At 41.1% G+C, this 20,276-nt stretch overlaps 1 protein-coding gene across 1 annotated transcript in view; it reads left to right on the top strand.

The window, feature by feature from the left end:
• Positions 1-20,276, top strand: part of mfsd8l1 (major facilitator superfamily domain containing 8-like 1) — a 35,054-nt gene that overhangs the window by 3,860 nt on the left and 10,918 nt on the right. The window contains exons 2-7 of the mRNA XM_034179995.1: positions 8,938-9,123; positions 9,545-9,607; positions 11,617-11,736; positions 12,436-12,515; positions 14,876-15,230; positions 17,174-17,247. Coding sequence (XP_034035886.1) covers positions 8,938-9,123; positions 9,545-9,607; positions 11,617-11,736; positions 12,436-12,515; positions 14,876-15,230; positions 17,174-17,247 — 878 coding nt within the window. The remainder of the gene's footprint in view (positions 1-8,937; positions 9,124-9,544; positions 9,608-11,616; positions 11,737-12,435; positions 12,516-14,875; positions 15,231-17,173; positions 17,248-20,276) is intronic.

The raw sequence follows: 20,276 nt of genomic DNA, 5'->3' as shown, positions 1-20,276 counted from the left end.
TATCTCTCTGTTTGTCAGATCAACATCAGCTTTTAGATACGGCTTGCGCATGACACAATGATGTGCATCCTTTTTTATGAAAATTTTTGGGATTCATTTTCAAAACCTTTACTTTGACATTGTAACATCCAAGATGGCACCCTCCGTGGCGCCTCTGTCCTGTAAAATGTATGTTTGATAATTGATATGATAATTTTGGTATGATATGATGGTATGATAATTTTCATGATTTTCCTTTATAAATCATTGGTTGTCTGGATCACACATTTCAGTTAAATATATCATATAGCAGATGAACATCTCATATTTGAGAAGTGGAATGAAGTTTCTAGTATTTACAGAAAGTGTGCAATAATTATTTAAACAAAATTAGGCAGGTGCATAAATTTGGGAACCCTTCTCATTTTATTGATTTGAATACATTTAGCACTAATTATTGGAACACCAGATTAGTTTGGTAAGTTCATTGACCCTTGACCTCCTTACACAGGTGAATCCAATCATGAGAGAGGCTGTTTAAGGTGGCCATTTACAAATGTTTCCCCTCTTTGCATCTCTTCTAATGAGTGGCAACATGGGAGCCTCTAAACGCCTCTCAAATGACCTGAAAACAAAGACTGTTCAACATCATGGTTTAGGGGAAGGATACAAAAAGCTATCTCAGAGATTTCAGCTGTCAGTTTCCACTGTGAGGAACATAGTAAGGAAATGGAAGACCAACAGGCACAGTACTAGTTAAGGCCGGAAGTGGCAGGCCAAGAAAAATCTCAGATAAGCTGAAGTGATGGATGGTGAGAACAGTCATAGTCAACCCACAGCTCTCTCCAAAGACCTACTGTTGTGTGTTGGGGGGTTTGGCTGGATGTTTTTGTGTTGTTTTCTTTTCTTTGCTCTCCAGGTGGTATGCAAACTGGTTTTTGTCTGTGGAAAAGGTGCTGGCAGAAGAATCCTTCACCCTCATCAACATTATTGGCTGCACTTGTGGAGGATGTCCATGTGCAGGCCTAACGACTCGCAGCACCTGTGGATGATGCTCACGTGCAGACTTAAGGACTTTTAGCTGACGCAGATAATTAGATGGCGCTCTGCATTTAAGCCATGAGTGGTTCAAGCAGAATTGCCGGGAACTCGACCTTGTGACGTTCGTTTGTGAGACGCTGAGGACCGCACCTGGGTTTGACACATCGTGCCTGTGAAGGAGGACGGGTGAGGGACACATGCTGTGTCAGCACACATCAGAGGTGATTGATTGTCTGAATAAGTGTTAATAGTAATTTGGTATTTTGTTACGCAGTATATTTGAACATTGATGAGAATTGTGCAGCTCGCTTCTCACGGCCGTGGCATGCGGACTGATGATCCTCCACCTGTTGTGAGAAGCTGCTCATTTACATAAAGCTTCAAGTCAGACCTGAATGTGTTGCTGATAGCGTGTGCCTTTGAAGGATATTAGTTGTAGCTGTTGACTTACCTCACCTCTTCTATCCTTCAGAGTCAGTTTGTCGTGTCCACCTGGGGGGTGTTTGGCGGTGAATTTGAGTCCAGAAGCACCGGGCTTCGATCCCTTTGGGCGCTGGAGAGCGTGCCGTCCTTCACTCCACCAGACAAGCTATATATTATGTTGTACACAATTATTGCACGGAAAGGGAAATAAATGTTTTGTTTTTGGAACCGCTTTCTGGTTATTTAGCGCTGGGTTCAGTCAGACGCAGGTCCGCTCCTCAACCCGCGTCGGCACATAACACCTACAACATGATCTTGCTGCAGATGGTGTCACTGTGCATCGTTCAACTATACAGTGCACTTTGCACAAAGAGATGCTGTAATGCAGAGGAAGCTTTTTCTGCGTACATGCCACAAACAGTCATTGAGGTATGCTAAAGCACATTTGGACAAGCCAGCTTCATTTTGGAATAAGGTGCTGTGGAATGATGAAACTAAAATTGAGTTATTTGGACATAACAAGGGGTGGTATGCATGGCTGAAAAAGAATACAGCATTCCAAGAAAAACACTTGCTATCTACAGTTAAAATTTGGAGGTGATTCCATCATGCTGTGTGGCCAGTGCAGGTACAGGGAATCTTGTTAAAGTTGAGGGTCACATGGATTCCAGTCAATATCAGCAGATTCTTGAGAATAATGTTCATGAATCAGTGACAAAGTTAATGTGTCGCCGGGGCTGGATCTTTCAATAAGACAACGACCTTAAACACTGCGCAAAATCTACTAAGGCATTCATGCAGAGGAACAAGTACAACATTCTGGAATGGCCATCTCAGTCCCCAGATCTGAATATTATTGAAAATCTATGTTGTGATTTTAAGCGGGCTGTCCAGGCTCAGAAACCAACAAACCTGAGATGTTTTGTAATGAAGAATGGTCCAAAATACCTTCAACCAGAATCCAGGCTCTCATTGGAAGCTATAGGAAGCGTTTAGAGGCTGTTATTTCTGTAAAAGGAGGATCTACTAAATATTGATGTATTTTTTTTTTTTTTTTTTCTGTTGGGGTGCCCAAATTTATGCACCTGCCTAATTTTTTTTCAAAGAATTATTGCACAATTTCTGTAAATCCTATAAACTTTATTTCACTTCTCAAATATCATTGTGTTTGTCTGCTACGTATATGATGTATTTAACTGAAATTGTTGATCCAAACAACCAATGATTTATAAAGCAAAATCATGGAAATCATCAGGGGTGCCCAAACTTTTACATACCACTGTATTTATTTTGACATGAAACGTGCTCCTCTCAAACAGTGACCCTGTGGAGAAAAACAAATCCCTCTTCTTCTTCTATGGTGTTTAATGGCAGCTGGCATCCTTATTGTTGCATTGCTGCCACCTCCTGTATCAGTCCGTTATGGCAGCACTAAATCCTCTCGGTGAGTCCGGTGTCTTTCAAGTATTTAAAAAGCCAACACTTCCCCCACTCACTTGACCTTATGGCTAAAATACTTCAGAAAGAAACTTCTTTCAGGCATTACAATTTATTTCCTTCAGTTTTTACTCTTTTAATAGATAAACCATTCAAAAATGATGAGATGTAGTTTGTAAAATAAAATATTTTGAAGGAAAATGATAGCACTGTGCTAAATACTGTACAGGTGTATTCATTGGTTATAATTTTTTCATTTATATTACAACTGGTGGCTTTTTAAAGTGCTGCATTCTGGTCATGGCATTTCACAACACTTTAGAATTCAGCTGGTCTGGTGGTGGTATTTGGCGTTATTACATGGTATTGTTCTGATGATGGTCTTTTTTTTTTAATTTACATTTTTTAGCTTCCAATTTTCTATAGGAATACAAACTTCCTACGGGTACTGCACTAGTATGGACAAATAGGTTTTGACTAAAAACAGGTAAAAATGACATTACCACCATCTTGTGGTGGCCTTTGAAGCACCCTCAGAATGATCAGCAAGAGACCCTATGTTTAATTTTTGCTGACGAATGGAGAAAATGCAGGAACAGACTCTCATGTTCCTTAGTTCTGGAAAAGCCTTTGCATTATACCCTGTAAAATAGTGAATGAATAGATAATAGATTGACGGGTCCATCTCTTCTGATTTAATGAGGACATCTGCATTTTTTACATTTTTATTAAGTACTTTTTGTAGCAGATTACAGGTACACTTGTTTTCAAACAGCTCTCCTTGCAGCTTAAAAACTATAAATGTTTTATCAGTATCGATGCATTGACCAGCCATGAAATCCATCACAGGGCATTAGGTGGAAGTCATAACATTACTGGAATGCAGTGGTAATGCAACCTCAGCAAAATAACCTACCAAAAAAAAAACAAACAAACTTTTGGCTGATGGCAAAAGCTTCTACTTGACTGTACGATTCAGTGTTGTGTTTGACTTTGTAGCTTCCATACATTGATAAGGCAGTGTCACACTGCAAATATGGGGTATTGCTTTTGTTGTCAGTATTTAAACATGAATTAAAGGTGTTATGAATGGAATTTTAAACATTAATATAGCAGCTAACAGTTATTTTGTGTCCAGATTTAGTGTCTTAATGGTATCATCCACTGGGAAAAAAGTAAAACTTGAATTAACTTTAAAACATGTCAGTAGCACATAAAGTTATTAGTTTTTCTTAAAGTATATTTATAATATGGTTGAACCCTTTTAAATTCTGAATTTATTTTGTGAGAAACTAATACATTTAGGTATAACAAATTGGATGGTTTTATTGTTTTATATTCCTTTTTTCAGTGTGTGCCCAGAAGGAAGCAAGAACTCCCTCTGTGCTCTGAGCTTTTGTGTTCCCTGTTTATGTTCTCAGTCTGGCAGTCATCGTGGCATTCCTTCGATCTCGAGGTTGAAGGTTTTCCTCGTCCAGATTTAATTTTGTAGTTAGTTGTGAGTTCTCAGGTGGCTGAGTCCGATTCTTGACCTGAAGTTTTAGTTGCAGTGAGGGCATGTCGTTGCTGACTTATGGTTGGCCTCTGTTGTAGTTCTTTCTCCTTCTTTGCCACTTCTCTTCCAGCTCCTCACATCATTTGGCTTTCAAGGTCTCCACTCCTTGTTTGATTGTTGTTCTTCAGAGTGGCCTGTCTCTTGCGACGTCGTCCCAGTTGTTGGGGTCCATGATGCAGTTCTTCATGTTGGCTTTCAGGACATCTTTATTGTCTGTCTGTCTATCTTTATCTATCTGTCCTTATCTATCTATCACCTCTGCTCTGTTTGCCTTTTTTGAGTTGGGAGTAAAAGACTTGCTTCATGAGACTATTATCACTCATCTTTACAACATGGTCACACCATCTGAGTTGGTTCTTGATGATTCAGGCTTCTATGCTGGTCGGGTTGGTTTCTTGTAGGACACTGATGTGGATTCCCAACTGATTTTGAAGACAACTTTGGAAGTTTTTGAGTGTCTTGTGATGGTGATGGTATGGCATTCAATGTCTCTGACGCATACAAGAGGGCCGGAACTACGATTGCCTTGCAGACCATTGCCTTGTCTGTTCAGTCTGCCCACACATGCATATTCAGTGCATGAGTTTTTTTTGTTTTTGTTTTTTTTTATTACAAGAGTGCCCTCTGAAGCAGTTGCCCCCCCCCCCCCCCCCAAGAAAAAAAAAAAATAACGTGACAGTAGTACTTGCTACTTAAGACATGGCTGATGGTTTTTTTTTTTTTTTTTTTTCTTTCAAGAAGGCAGAAAACAGTGACTTCTCAGCAATACATCCAAAAATTGCATTTTGGGGCTAAACATGATTCTGATGAGGAACGTGTTCTGACTGGAATCCACATACACCTGATCTCCCCCCCCCCCCCCCCCCCCCCCACACACACACACACACATACAGAGACCCAGCAAAAAGACTCCCACTGCTGGCTATTCTGCTCCATGTGGAGGAGGGAGGGTTCAGGAGGAGAGCCTGAAATGGGAAATTGTTAAGTTTGAAACAAGTTCGCCATCTAGTGACAGATAAATAATCCATCATACCTACCGGAAGGTTTCCGGATTGGTGAGCTCAGGGTCACATCACTGCTTTTTGCAGATGATGTCCTGTTGACTTCATCGGCCGGTGACCTCCAACACTCACTGGATCGGTTCGCAGCCAAGTGTGAAGCAGCTGTGATGAGGATCAGCACCTCTAAATCTGAGACTATGGTTGTCAGCAGGAAACCGATGGATTGCCTCCTCTGGGTAGGGAATACGGCCTTGCCCCAAGTGAAGGAGTTCAAGTACCTCAGGGTCTTGCTCATGAGTGAGGGGACGATGGAGTGTGAGATTGGCCAGAGAATTGGCGCAGCAGGGGCGGTATTGTGTTTGCTCTACCATACTGTTGTGATGAAAAGGGAGCTGAGCCAAAAGGTGAAGCTTTCGATATACCGGTGAATCTTCGTTCCTACTCTCATCTATGGTCATGAGGGTTGGGTGATGAACAAAATAACTAGATCACGGGTACAAGCAGCCGAAATGGGCTTCTTCAGGAGTGTGGCTGGTGTTTCCCTTAGAGGTAGGGTGAGAAGTTTGGTCATCCGTGGGGAGCTCGGAGTAGAGTCGCTGCTCCTTCGCATTGAAAGGAGCCAGCTGAGGTGGTTCGTGTATCTGGTAAGGATGCCTCCTGGGTGCCTCCCTAGGGAGGTGTTCCAGGCACGTCCATGTGGGAGGAGACCCCGGGGAAGACTCAGGACTAGGTGGAGAGATTATATCTCCACACTGGCCTGGGAATGCCTCTGGATCCCCCAGTGAGAGGTGGTCAATTTGGCACGGGAAAGGGAAATCTGGGGTCCCCCAGCTGGAGCTGTTGCCCCCGCGACCCAAACCCAGAAAAGTGGTTGAAGATGAGTGATGAGTGACCATCAAAGAGTTTTGATCATATTTGGACTACACTCAGAGGAATGACTGAGGGTCAGCCAAAGGCAATCACTTCAAAGTCAAGGTCAAGATTTAAAGTTTGGCCAAGTGCTTATACTTAAAATGACTGTTTTGAGAAACTGGGTAAAGATACATATGGTTACTATGGAACACTAATAAGAAGTATCACCTTTCTACTGGTCACATGACCTTTCACTCTGATAGACCTTGCTAAAACAAGTTGGCTTAGCCTTCTGGTTAAATTAAAGCCCTTGTTCAGTAGGCACAGTCTAGATGAGGCCATTGATGCTTTTATTAGCTCCAGACCAGATTTCTGTAATGCACTGTCAGTGTTAAACAAAATTCTTTTGCGTGCCTCCAACTTGTGCAAAATACTGCTGCTCGTCTTTTAATGAACACTTCCAGAAGTGACCATATTACCCTTGTATTTTGCCCAATCCAGTTCATTTTAGAATCTATCATAATATTTCAATGTTTCTTTTTTTAGCAATTAATGGCCTTGCCCCACCTTACTAGTTCGATATTTTTATTTTCCGCAATGACAACAGGGCACTGCTGTCATCTGGTCCGCTTTACTTAAAAGTCCCGAGGTTGAGAGACGAGCTTTGGTGTAATCATATGTTTGTGGTCGCTGCCCCCAAACTATGGAACAAGTTAACACCAATATACTTACTATCACTGACCAAGCATTTTTTTTTAATTTAAGATGAAAACGTATACATTGAAAATTGCTTTTAATACCTAGTTGCCCTGTGACATTTTTGCTTTTAATGTGACTCTTCTGATGTAATTGTGTTGTGCTTTTATTTCTGTTACTTTCATTTCTTGGTTGCTGTAAAGCAAAATACGAGGTCTGTGAGAAAAGTAACGGACCTTTTAATTTTTTTCAAAAACTATATGGATTTGATTCATATGTTTTTACGTCAGCCAAGCTTGAACCTTCGTGCACATGCGTGAGTTTTTTTCACGCCTGTCGGTTGCGTCATTCGCCTGTGGGCAGGCTTTGAGTGAGCACTGGTCAACCCCTCTCGTCGTTGTTTCATTGCGAGAAAATGGTGGAATGATTTGGGCTTTTTTTCCATCAGAATTTTTTCAGAAACTGTTAGAGACAGGCAGCTGGAAACCATTAGAAAAATTTATCTGGCTTTCGGTGAAAATTTTACGGGCTTCACAGAGAATAAGGAGGTTTACTACAGCTTTAAGGACGGCCCACAATGGCGCACGGTGCGCTGCGCTCCGAGCCGCCATCGAGAGGCAGAAACCACCACATCATTTCTAAACGGATGGCTGTGTGGAGCCGGGACCATCGTGTGCAATTTCTCTGGTTATCACAAGAGCCTGACATCAGCCATTTTCCGGCAGATTTCACTTTTAACAAGAGATTTTGTCATGGAAAGCCGCGCGGAGGCTTCGCACGTCATGACCGATTCGCTGATGAAGCGAGACAAAGGAACACCTCCGTTTCAGAGTGTTAGAGGACAAGTTGGGACATACCTATCTCGGCTTTCAGTGCTTACCAGTCAAGTGAGTATAAGAGAAATTGTGGAGAGCTGGGCATGTCCCAACTTGTCCTCTAACACTCCGAAACGGAGGTGTTCCTTTGTCTCGCTTCATCAGCGAATCGGTCGTGACGCGCGGCTTTCCATTACAAAATCTCTTGTTAAAAGTGAAATCTGCCGGAAAATGGCTGATGTCCAGCTCTTGTGATAACCAGAGAAATTGCACACGACGGTCCTGGCTCCACACAGCCATCCGTTTAGAAATGATGTGGTGGTTTCTGCCTCTCGATGGTGGCTCGGAGCGCGGTGCGCCATTGTGGGCCGTCCTTAAAGCTGTAGTAACAGTCCTTATTCTCTGTGAAGCCCATAAAATTTTCACCGAAAGCCAGATAAATTTTTTGAATGGTTTCCAGCTGCCTGTCTCTAACAGTTTCTGAAAGAATTCTGATGGGAAAAAAAGCCCAAATCATTCCGCCATTTCCTCACAATGAAACAACGACGAGAGGGGTGGACCAGTGCTCACTCAAAGCCTGCCCACAGGCGAATGATGCAACCGACAGGCGTGGAAAACTCACGCATGCGCACGAAGGTTCAAGCTTGGCTGACATAAAGACATATGAATCAAATCCATATAGTTTTTGAAAAAAATAAAAGGGTCGGTTACTTTTCTCACAGACCTTGTATAAATAAATATTGATTGATTGATTATGGATGACCTTGAAAGGCCATATTCAAGGGCATAACTGTTTGGAACCAATATGGATTCAATGGGGGAAGGCAATGTACAGTGGTTCGAGTGGTGGACTTATAACCAGGATCTGCTGTTCGATTCTACCCTGTGGAAGTTTTATGTACCAGTGAATGGCAAAGTGGTTCTATTTTGAACAGAATTACCAGTAATCAAATGTTAAGGCCACACAGAACCACATATTATAGTATCACAAAAAAGGAATTTGAACGTGTCCGTGCCACTGAATATGTAATTTGATTGCACCTTGTAGTTACTTCTTGAATGCAGTCCTCTGGTTATGAAGAATCACTGTTGAATGTAAATGAACAGGTGTATTTCCTTTTCCTGTATGTCTTCCCAGCTGTGATTCTACCCACAGTATGGGAGTACCTGCAGAATTTGGATGCAACATCTTCATTTCTGGGTATGTGCCTGTCTGCCTTCAGCTTGAGTGGGCTTCTTTCTGGACCACTGTTTGGCCACTGGACTGACAGAACACGATCCACAAAAAATGCCATCTTGGTGGGCAACTTTTTTGAGATAGTTGGTGAGTTCACGCTTCCACTCAGTTGATGATGATTGTTATTATTACTGACAATCTCAGGTATGGGATTGAACTTTAAAACCTGCTATGTTTGCCTTCAGATGGATTTGTGTTCACGACAAGTTTGTGTAATAAATGGGACACTTCATGGTATTTGTGAAGATCCAATACTTGACATAAGTTTTTTTAAAATTAGAACTAGAGCATTATAAATTGCTGCAGTGTTAGAGAGGTTCTTTATTTTGATACGTTCTGATATTTGAAATGAAAACTAGAAATAGAAAATTCTTCACGCGCAAATAAGTCTAGCAGTGTCCCATTTATCATTTGGGTGTCAGCAACTTGTTTAATTTTACTTGTCACATTCAATTTGGGCAGTTTGATTCATGTCCAAATCATTTTTCAATTACTTTTTACTCTCCAGGTAGCTTAATGTACTCTGTGGGCTACTCCAAATGGATCGTACTGTCAAGCAGACTGGTGGCAGGTGAGTGTGTGTGTAGAAAGTTGCACTGGGATTGATGGCTCATTGGTAGATGGTGAGTATCCATCTACTATTCAAATGCTAATACTGGTCAAGATATATCATTCAAAACTTTCAGTTTCAAGAACGGATTTGTTGATATTCATGGAGCTGAGATACACACCTAACAAACCCGGCCTGGATTCCTATCAGCTAAGCAATTAAACCATTTCAACACTAGCACAGGCAGTGGTGGGCACAGCTAACCAAAAAGTTAGCTTTGATAACCATTAATCCACTTTAACTTTTATCAAGCTAAACTGATAAATTAAAAAAATTTAAACTGTGGAATCAACTGAGTGCAATAAACTGCAATAAAATTTATTTTAAAAAAATTAGCGGAAGTTATAGATAAAAGCTAAACCGATAACTTTCAGTATTGACTTCAGTACACTGGCAGCTACTGACACAACAATAAGGCAGCGCTTCTGTCTCAGATCAGCCTTCTCTCAGCAAAAAAAACCTGGTGACAAGAGAGAAAGGAGGGAGGAAAAAAAAAGATGATTCATCTTCACACCATACAGACCTGCTGGCATATCGCTAGAGTCAAGTTATTGAAATTAACGTCATGTCTGTCAATTTACAAAGTGAAAATATCAGCTATATGTTTTAGTTTTATAGTAATGCACTAATTTTGAAGGTTTTAGCATTTAGACAAACATGGCGCAATGCATTATGGGAACATTAGTTTTCTGACGTCATTGGGTGGTCGGTCGGTATAACCATATATTGAAATGTGTGGTGGGTTGTACAAATAAATCTGTATTTGTAAATATGTCCTTTTTTTCATTTGTTAAAAAAAAGGCAATTTGAAAACTGAAAATTCTGTTTGCTAAGTGATTCATCACTTTTAGCGAATATGTGGCAAATGCTGTTCACACTGCCTTGAGTGTTCAGAATTTTCAGTTGAAAACAGTTGTTGTCTCTCAAAGCGCGGGGACGGCAGCACACCTGCACTGAGCTTTACTAAAACTCTGTGGCGCAGCTTTTTCCACCCAAATGCACCTAAAGTCTCTTTCTGAGACTTTAAGACTGAGGATGACATGATGTACAAAAAAATGCTGAAAAATGTAAAAAAAAAAAAAAAAAAATTCTCTCTCAATCTGATGGTGCTTTTTCCATGAATACACGTTGCTAATTGTTCCTGCTCAGACTGCCATCCAGGGGCGAATCCATTGTAAATTGTAAATTTTACTGTTAGAGTGCTGTCAGTATTTAAATATGAGGTCAAGAAAGATGTCTGTATTTTTTTATAAAACAAGTATTTATGTTCATTGAAGTCAAGAAAGGGTGACTATAAAGTGAGTATTGGCAAAACAGGTCATCATTTTCATGTTGAGGTGGTGGGTGTTGTCAGCAGCTGCTTAAAGTAACCAGTAATCTAATTTAGTTACTTTTAAAATTGAGTAATCAGTAAAGTAAGTTACTTTTTCAAAGTAACTGTGGCAACACTGGTGCTCACAGACATAAGTAAAGTTAGTGATGGACAGGTTCAGTTCTGTTCCTGGTGGTGTATATTTTGTTGTGCTGAAGTCCAAAGGTTACATTTGAGTGAGATGTCTGACAGTGTCATGTTTGTTAAAAACACATTGTTAATGTTAACGGACAATTTGTTGTGGTCAAAAAGTGAAGTTACATGATTTAAGTGAAATGTTTGTAAATAAAAACAAAGCTAAAGATATTGGTAGCAGTTACAGTCAAAAAGTAAAGAACAACTGATGAATAAAACATTTTCAAAGTCATCATAAAACTGTAATGGTATCATTAAGTATTCATATCGGTACTCGGTATTGACGAGTACCCAAATGTAAGTACTTGTACTCAGTCTGGGGAAAAAAAATCGGTGCATCCCTAGTGAGCTCAGACATCCTCCAGCTGCCTGGGACTCTTAACAGGACAAAGTGTGTATAGATCATAAATGCATTGCAGTTTTGTTTGTCTTCTTTAATCTTGAAATATTTACTCTTCCTCAGGCGTTGGTTCAGGTGTTGGCTCGTCCATCTTTGGCTTTCTGACCAGATCCACCTCTGTGAAGGACCGTGCTACTGCGATTGCTGCAGTCATGGCTTGTCGGCACGGGGGCCTTGTGATTGGTTAGTATTGGAAATCGGAAATTCAAGAATTTGATCCTGCAGATTTGTATTTCTTGCACTGAAAAGACTTTGGGGTTACTGTGGGTTTGATGGAACAGTTCAGGATGTAAGCAGTTGAAAGTCCTCATACTTAAAAGTGCACATCTGTAGATCTTACATATGATTTTATTTTTATGATATGAAAACAGCCAAGTAAAAAGTCACATCTTTGTTAAAAATGTGCAGTCTTAAATTTCAAGGGGGTGAAGTTATTCATCCGGAATAAACGCATTATTTGCCAGTTGATCACCAGGGCAAACTTTGATTCCCCACAATGATCATTTTGTACATTTTTGGGCTGTGTGTGTTACTCTGTATAGAAATATAGTCACATCAGGAAGGATATCTAGTGTAGCCTTTGTGCTAAATCCCTATGTGGATATGTACTGGATCTGCTGTGGTGACCCTGAACATCCAGGGGCAACTAAAATGCAAACATCTATATGCAAGCTTCTAGTGTTTTGTCTTTGAACATTTTTTTCCAGACTAAATATCACAGAATACAACAACTTGTGGAATATTGATGTGCGTATGCTTGTGGAACGTGTGCAGATGTTGAATAATAGAATAATAATAGAATAATCTGGTTTGATTGTAATTGTTGATTGTGTAGATTGTTTCATCAAGGCGTTGTAATAAATGCATGTGACTTTGACACAGGTCCCGGATTGAACGTGTTCCTCAGGTTCTGTAACTTCAAGATGGGTCCCTTTGAAGTCAACAAATACACGGCACCAGGGGTAACTAAGAACCAAAATCATTTGGCATATTGTGACATAATTTGTACTCAGAGTGCAACACAAACCCACTTTACATGTTTGACAGAGATTAATTTTAATTAATTCTTAGTGAATCAGTGATAAAATAATATATGGTTGCACATTTCAGAAATTGAACAATCTTCCTGTCATTCATTGCAATCATACTGAATGTAGATATGCATGGGTAAAAATTGGACATAATGTGATGGGAGCTGTGCATGTGAATGTTTTAGTTGGGAAGAAACGATTAGTTCAGAACATCTTAAATGAAATTCTCATTCATTATTATAAATTGTAATTTCTATTGTCTGTTATTACAGCGTGATAGATATGTGAAACAACTGTGCTTTTTTATGATAAAAGCACCAAATTTTACACAAATTGTTTGATATATGGTCCTGTTGGCTTCATCGGGCTGTGACCTCCAGCACTCACTGGGTTCACAGCCAAGTGTGGAACGGCGAGGATCAGCACCTCTAATTCTGAGGCTATGGTTCTCAGCAGGAAACTGATGGATTGCCTACTCTGGGTACGGAATGAGGTCTTGCCCCAAGTGAAGGAGTTCAAATACTTCTCGGTCTTGTTCATGAGCGAGGAGACAATGGAGCATGAGATTGGCCAGAGAATCAGCGCAGCAGGGGCAGTATTGCATTCGCTCTACCGTACTGTTGTGACAAAAAGGGACCTGAGAAAAGGTGAAGCTCTCCATCTACCCATCAATCATCGCTCCTACTCTCACCTATGGTCATGACTGAGAGGACTAGATCGCGGGTACAAGCGGCCGAAATGGGTTGGGTGGCTGGTGGTGCTATAACTCTCAAAAATTTGATGTTCCTCTGTATTGTTAAAAATGTTTTTTATTAGTATGACCTAAGCAGTGGGTCACCCCTTTGAGTCTGGACTGCTTGAGGTTTCTTCCTCAATATCATCAGAGGGAGTTTTTCCTTATCAGTGTCGCCTGTGTGCTTGCTCTAGGGGTTGGTAAGATTAGACCTTACTTGTGTGAAGCGCTTTGAGGCAGCTTTGCTGTGATTTGGTGCTATATAAATGAAATGAAGTAGAGCTTGAAGCTTGGTCATTCATGAGGAGCTTGGAATAGAGCCACTGCTCCTTCATATTGCAGAGAGCCACCTGAGGTGGTTCAGGCATCTGGTAAGGTTGCCTCTTGGGTGTCTCCTTAGGGAGGTGTTCCAGGAAAGGATGCCTCCTGGGCGCATCCCTAGGGAGGTGTTCCAGGTATGTCTATATGGGAGGAGACCCTGGGGAAGACCCAGGACTAGGTGGAGAGATTATATCTCCACACTGGCCTTGGAATGCCTCGGGATCCCCCAGTCAGAGGTAGTTAATGTGGCCCGGGAAAGGGAAGTTTGGGGTCCCTTGCTGGAGCTGTTGTTCCCATGACCCCATCCTGGAGAAGCGGTTGAAGATGTATGTATGTATGTTTGATATAGATATCATGCCAACCTTTTTTTTTCCTTCTTTTTTTTAACATTCAGTGTAATTCTGGATGCAATAGGTTTTGAAATGGCATGGCAATAATTTTGGATTTTGCTATTTATTATCCATGTGGGAAAATGTAGCATGTGTGATAGTTTTCTTATTTTATGTTTATGCAAAATGTACAATCTCTTATATCTTTCCATTAAGTTTTGTAGGTGATCCAGATTCTGAATCAAGTTTCATTTCATATAGGGTTTTGCAGGATTACGTCAAAACTACTGCACGGATTTTGATGAAATTTTCAACACAGATGGATATTAGGCCATGGAAGACTCCATTCAATTTTGGAGGTGATCCAGATCCAGATTGACGAATGTCAGAAATCTCTGTTGCTCTTGTTTATGGATGAAATCAACATTAAGTGTCTTAGGAAGGTGGCCATCATGTGCCACCAGAACAGCATCAGTGCACCATGGCAATTGATTTGAAGTGTCTGGAACTCTGCTAGTGGGCTGTAACACCATTGTTCCAAAAGATGGTCTCACAGTTGGTGTTTTAATGATGGTCATGGCCTGTGCTGCCACATGTGGATCCAAAATCCACATGTGGCAGCATCCAAAAGTGTTCAATTGGGTTTGGAACTGGGAAGTAGTTTTACATCGTTTCCTTTGTCACCCATTTGTGTTATAGCAACTGTATCAAAAATATGTAGCTTTTTAAAAAAAATTGTTTTTTTTTAAATTTCCTCTGTTTTCCACAAAAACATTAATACATTAATCAATGTGAATATGAAGTAGAATTATTTTTTTTATTAAGCATGAATCACTTTTCTGCCCCAATTTGATGGCTGGTTTAGGAGGTGCTGCACAAAAGCCGTATAACCGTGCAACTTCCCACAGATATTCATGTGCCTGCTGTGGATTCTTCTTCAACTGGTTGTGATCTTCATGTTCTGGGATGGGCCAAATGTGGAGAAGAGGAAGGCCCAGGAGAAAGGGGCAAGCAACAACAATATGGTGGAGGAAAAAGAGGTGCTTGAGAAATACAGTGACAAGGAGGATGATGATGATGACGATGATGATGAAGAAAGGCCACTGATGTTGTCTTATGAGCTGCTTGGCTCCTATGGCACGGTGGGGAAGCATAAACCGCACAGACACAGCACAATGACTCATAACACCCTATCTGCCCCAACCTCTTCACCGGAACCCCAAGAGCCTCGCGGCACTGGTACGAGTCTCAGCAAGTGGCGAGGTAAGTGACTGATGGCGACATATCGGACTGTTTTTGTTTTATCCAAATATGTACAACTGGAACATGTCGCATTGCTGAAAGCTTGTTTGGAAACGATTTAACCAGAGCAGAAAAGTTGCAAAAAGTCATTGGTGCAGCTACGTCAGTGGCATAAGGAGTTGAGCTACTGGTATGTAGACCTGGGTTTGATTGCTGGTTGCGCTACCTGTCTGTGTCATTGGACAAGACACTTTATCTGCCTTGTCCAAGTCCACCCAGCTACAAATGGGTATCGGCCTTGTCTGGGGAAATGACCTATAATGGACTGACGTCCCTTCCAGGAAGAATCTGGAATAAGCCCTAACACCAACAAGTCTCAGGATCTATACAGATCTTAGTTCTTTTTTTCTTGGGTCCCATTGAATTAATTCCAACTCTAACTGCAGCTTAATGTGAAACGTTAACTTGCTCTGAGGTCTATATATTGTATTGCAGGAAATCAGTAAAAGTGGAAATGATTACCTGTAATGTAGAGGAAGTAAGTCCTACATAGGCACTGAGGCCCATTGGGCTTATTCCTAGACACTGGGTAGGACTCTCCCTGCATGGCATGAACCTGTCATAGGTTACTCCTCCAGCCAAGACTGGTACCGATTTCTAGCTTGGGTAGACTGAGACGATGTAGATAAAGTGTCTTGTCCAAGGACACAGAGGGGTAGCCTGAAGCACACACTTGGACTTGAACTCCAGTGTGCAGATTGGTAGTTCTGTTCCTGTTCTACCAGTCACCTACGTTAAAATGTACTTGAATGCTTTTAAAATTTATTATGCTTTTAAATTTTATTATGAAATAAAGAAAACTTTATTAGATTAGATAGAACTTTATTAATCCCTTGGGAAGACTCCCTCAGGGAAATCGAGGTTCCAGCAGCATTATATAGCAGCACACAGGGTAAGAAGCACCCAGAGTATCAAAAGTGAAAGTAAAAAACAGTTTGTAAATATAAATTCCAGAAATACTGCTCGCTACTGGTTTACTGGCTACTACTGTTCCTCTCATTCCCATCCTCTGTCTTCCTGTTACTCCTCCTCCCCCGAGTGAGACACTGTACAGTCTGATGGCCTGAGGGACAAAGGAGTTTTTCAGTTTGTTGGTTCTGCGATTGGGAAGGAGCAGTCTGTGGCTGAAGAGGCTCCTCTGGGTGCTGATGACTGTGTGCAGAGGGTGGCTGGCATCGTCCATAATGTCCAGCAGTTTTTCCGGTGTTCTCTTCTCTGCCAATATCACCAGAGAGTCCAGCTTTATGCCAACCATGGAGCATTTCTAAAAAATTATGCTCTTTAAATACAGTAGTTGCCTAGATTATTGGTCGCATGGAACAGAAAAGGCCTTTCTTTGTTGGAAGAAAACTTATAAAATCTCTGAAATGTCACACCTTATTCTGAAGAAAATCCTTCTCTGTCCCACACCACCATGAAGTGTCTGCCCTCACTAGTCTCTTGGTTGCATGGCCACGCAGTTTTTGAAAACTGTGTACAGAAGATAGATTTACCAGTACCATATAGTTAGTATTTCCTAATGATTGATGTATCTAAAGTCAAACACATATTCAGTGACTTGGAAATGTCAACATATCCATTCTCCTACATTTTTCATGTCATGTTGAGATTTATTTTCACTGCAAGTTTAAACAGCAGAATTTTAATACAAATTAGTCTGAATTCAGTTTTTTTTAAATGCCATAAAGAAAACAAAAAAAGCACAAAAATCAAATTGTGCCTAACTGTTTTCATTCCACCTTCTATGCCAGTTGCAGATACATGACAGTATGCCCAAAAGATCACAATGACCAAAATAAAGTAAAGAGTTTTATCATACTATTTAAATCATGTCTACTTTCTGCGGGGAACTTTTTATTTATATTTGTTTGTTTTATTTTGTCTGTCTGATTTTGTGCTTGTAGAGTTGCTGAGAGAAGAGGTGGTTGTGTTGCTGGCTGCTCAGTTCATCCTGCTCTTCAATCACACTGCACTGGAGGTACGAAAAAAACACACAAAGACAGACAGACATGATAACACTGAATACGGCCAAAATTAAAGGTTTCTTAAGTAGCTGAATCTTTCTTTTTCCCCCTAATCCAGTCATGAACCTATTAACTATGTAGAGCCAATTTGTGGAATAAATCTATATTATAATAGCCAAATGTGTGTGTGTGTGTGTGTGTGTGTGTGTGTGTGTGTATATGTGTGGCTTCGATCAGCACAAACCGGGGAGAGCTGACATTTGCCGTTTGGCATGCTTATGTATTTTGGGTCAAGGATGAATGCTGCAAAAATGAAAAGTTGATAGGACAAATATTTTTGGAGAAATTAGCAATTTTAGCTGTCGAATAAACAATGGATGGTGTGCTGCAATGCATCATGGGAGGTCAGGGTTGTGAGGTTTTAAATGTTATTGTGGTTTATGTTAGTTTAACAGTGTTGTTAGTGTTATTGATTTGTGTTTTTGTAGCTTAATTTGTTTTGTCAGTTTTAGATGTCTCATGTTGCTATTACCATGAGTGACTTAAGATTCATGTTGGTACCATGAGTGATAAGTTTACTGGTTTAATGTCTTCAGCCACTGTCTTTGTCTGTCAAATTTAAAACCAGCTGCTTACAGCAGCTGTGCATACGTGCAACTTCAACCAGGGACACACAGCACAGCTGAAATTTGCTGTTCGGCATGCTTATGTATTTTGGGTCAAGGATGAACGGCGCCAAAACGGAACACTGATAGGACTAATAACTTTGGAGAAGCTACGAATATTAGCTAACGTTGCTGATTACATTTTGGACTCACACGCCTTTCCAGCAGGGGGCAGTAAATCATCTTTATATTAAAAGTGTGAGTGTAAGTGCATATAATTGTAAATACATGGATGACACAAAGTTAAAACACTTATTTTCATTGTGGTTCATTTAAAAATCAAATGACAAAATAGAAGTAATAATAATAGTGTATATATGGCTCACAATATGCTAAACCGTTATATTACACCTGAGGTACTTCATGAATGTCTTTATTAAGCGTGCACTGGGGTGGTTTGCAGCCGAGTGTGAGGTGTCCGGGATGAAAATCAGCACCTCCAAATCTGAGGCCATGGTTCTCGACCGGAAAAAGGTGCTTTGCCCTCTTCAGGTCAGTGGAGTGTCCTTGCCTCAAGTGGAGGAGTTTAAGTATCTCAGGGTCTTGCTCACGAGTGAGGGACGGATGGAGCGTGAGATCGATAGACGGATCGGTGCAGCGTCTGCAGTGATGCGGTCGCTGTATCGGACTGTCGTGGTGAAGAGAGAGCTGAGTAGAGGGGCAAAGCTCTCGATTTACCGATCGATCTACGTTCCAATCCTCACCTATGGTCATGAGATTTGGCTCATGACCGAAAGAACGAGAACGCGGGTACAAGCGGCCGAGATGAGTTTCCTCCGCAGGGTGGCTGGGCACTCCCTTAGAGATAGGGTGAGGAGCTCGGTCACTCGGGAGGAGCTCGGAGTCGCGCCGCTGCTCCTCCACGTCTAAAGGAGTCAGTTGAGGTGGCTCGGGCATCTTTTCCGGATGCCCCCTGGACGCCTCGCTGGAGAGGTGTTCCGGGCACGTCCCATTGGGAGGAGGCCCCCGGGAAGACCCAGGACATGCTGGAAGGATTACATCTCTCGGCTGGCTTGGGAACGCCTTGGGGTTCCCCTGGAGGAGCTGGGGGAGGTGTGTGTGGATCGGGAGGTCTGGGCGGCTTTGCTTGAGCTGCTGTCCCCGCGACCCGACTCCGGATAAAGCGGAAGAAAATGGATGGATGGATATTACAACCCCTGGCAATAATTGTGGAATCACCGGCCTCGGAGGATGTTCATTGAGTTGTTTAATTTTGTAGAAAAAAAGCAGATCACAGACATGACACAAAACTAAAATCATTTCAAATGGTAACTTTCTGGCTTTAAGAAACACTATAAGAAATCAGGAAAAATAATTGTGGCAGTCAATAACGGTTACTTTTTTAGACCAAGCAGAGGGGAAAAAAATATGGACTCACTCAATTCTGAGGAATAAATTATGGAATCACCCTGTAAATTTCCATCCCCAAAACTAACACCTGCATGAAATCAGATCTGCTCGTTAGTCTGCATCTAAAAAGGAGTGATCACACCTTGGAGAGCTGTTGCACCAAGTGGACTGACATGAATCATGGCGCCAACACGAGAGATGTCAATTGAAACAAAGGAGAGGATTATCAAACTCTTAAAAGAGGGTAAATCATCACGCAATGTTGCAAAAGATGTTGGTTGTTCACAGTCAGCTGTGTCTAAACTCTGGACCAAATACAAACCACATGGGAAGATTGTTAAAGGCAAACATACTGGTAGACCAAGGAAAACATCAAAGTGTCAAGACATAAAACTTAAAGCAGTATGTCTCAAAAATCAAAAATGCACAACAAAACAAATGAGGAACGAATGTAAGAAACCGCCTAAAGGAAATGGAATTTACATACAGAAAAGCTAAACGAAAGCCATCATTAACACCTAAACAGAAAAAAACAAGGTTACAATGGGCTAAGGAAAAGCAATTGTGGACTGTGGATGACTGGATGAAAGTCATATTCAGTGATGAATCTCGAATTTGCATTGGGCAAGGGATGCTGGAACTTTTGTTTGGTGTCGTTCCAATGAGATTTATAAAGATGACTGCCTGAAGAGAACATGTAAATTTCCACAGTCATTGATAATATGGGGCTGCATGTCAGGTAAAGGCACTGGGGAGATGGCTGTCATTACATCATCAATAAATGCACAAGTTTATGTTGATATTTTGGACACTTTTCTTATCCCATCAATTGAAAGGATGTTTGGGGATGAAGAAATCATTTTTCAAGATAATTCATCTTGCCATAGAGCAAAAACTGTGAAAACATTCCTTGCAAAAAGACACATAGGGTCAATGTCATGGCCTGCAAATAGTCCGGATCTTAATCCAATTGAAAATCTTTGGAAGTTGAAGAAAATGGTCCATGACAAGGCTCCAACCTGCAAAGC

This window comes from Thalassophryne amazonica, chromosome 10, assembly GCF_902500255.1.
Source record: "Thalassophryne amazonica chromosome 10, fThaAma1.1, whole genome shotgun sequence".
In the NCBI taxonomy this organism is placed as follows: domain Eukaryota; kingdom Metazoa; phylum Chordata; class Actinopteri; order Batrachoidiformes; family Batrachoididae; genus Thalassophryne; species Thalassophryne amazonica.
Note: the sequence above shows the minus strand (reverse complement) of the source record. Positions and strands in the feature narration are given on the sequence as shown.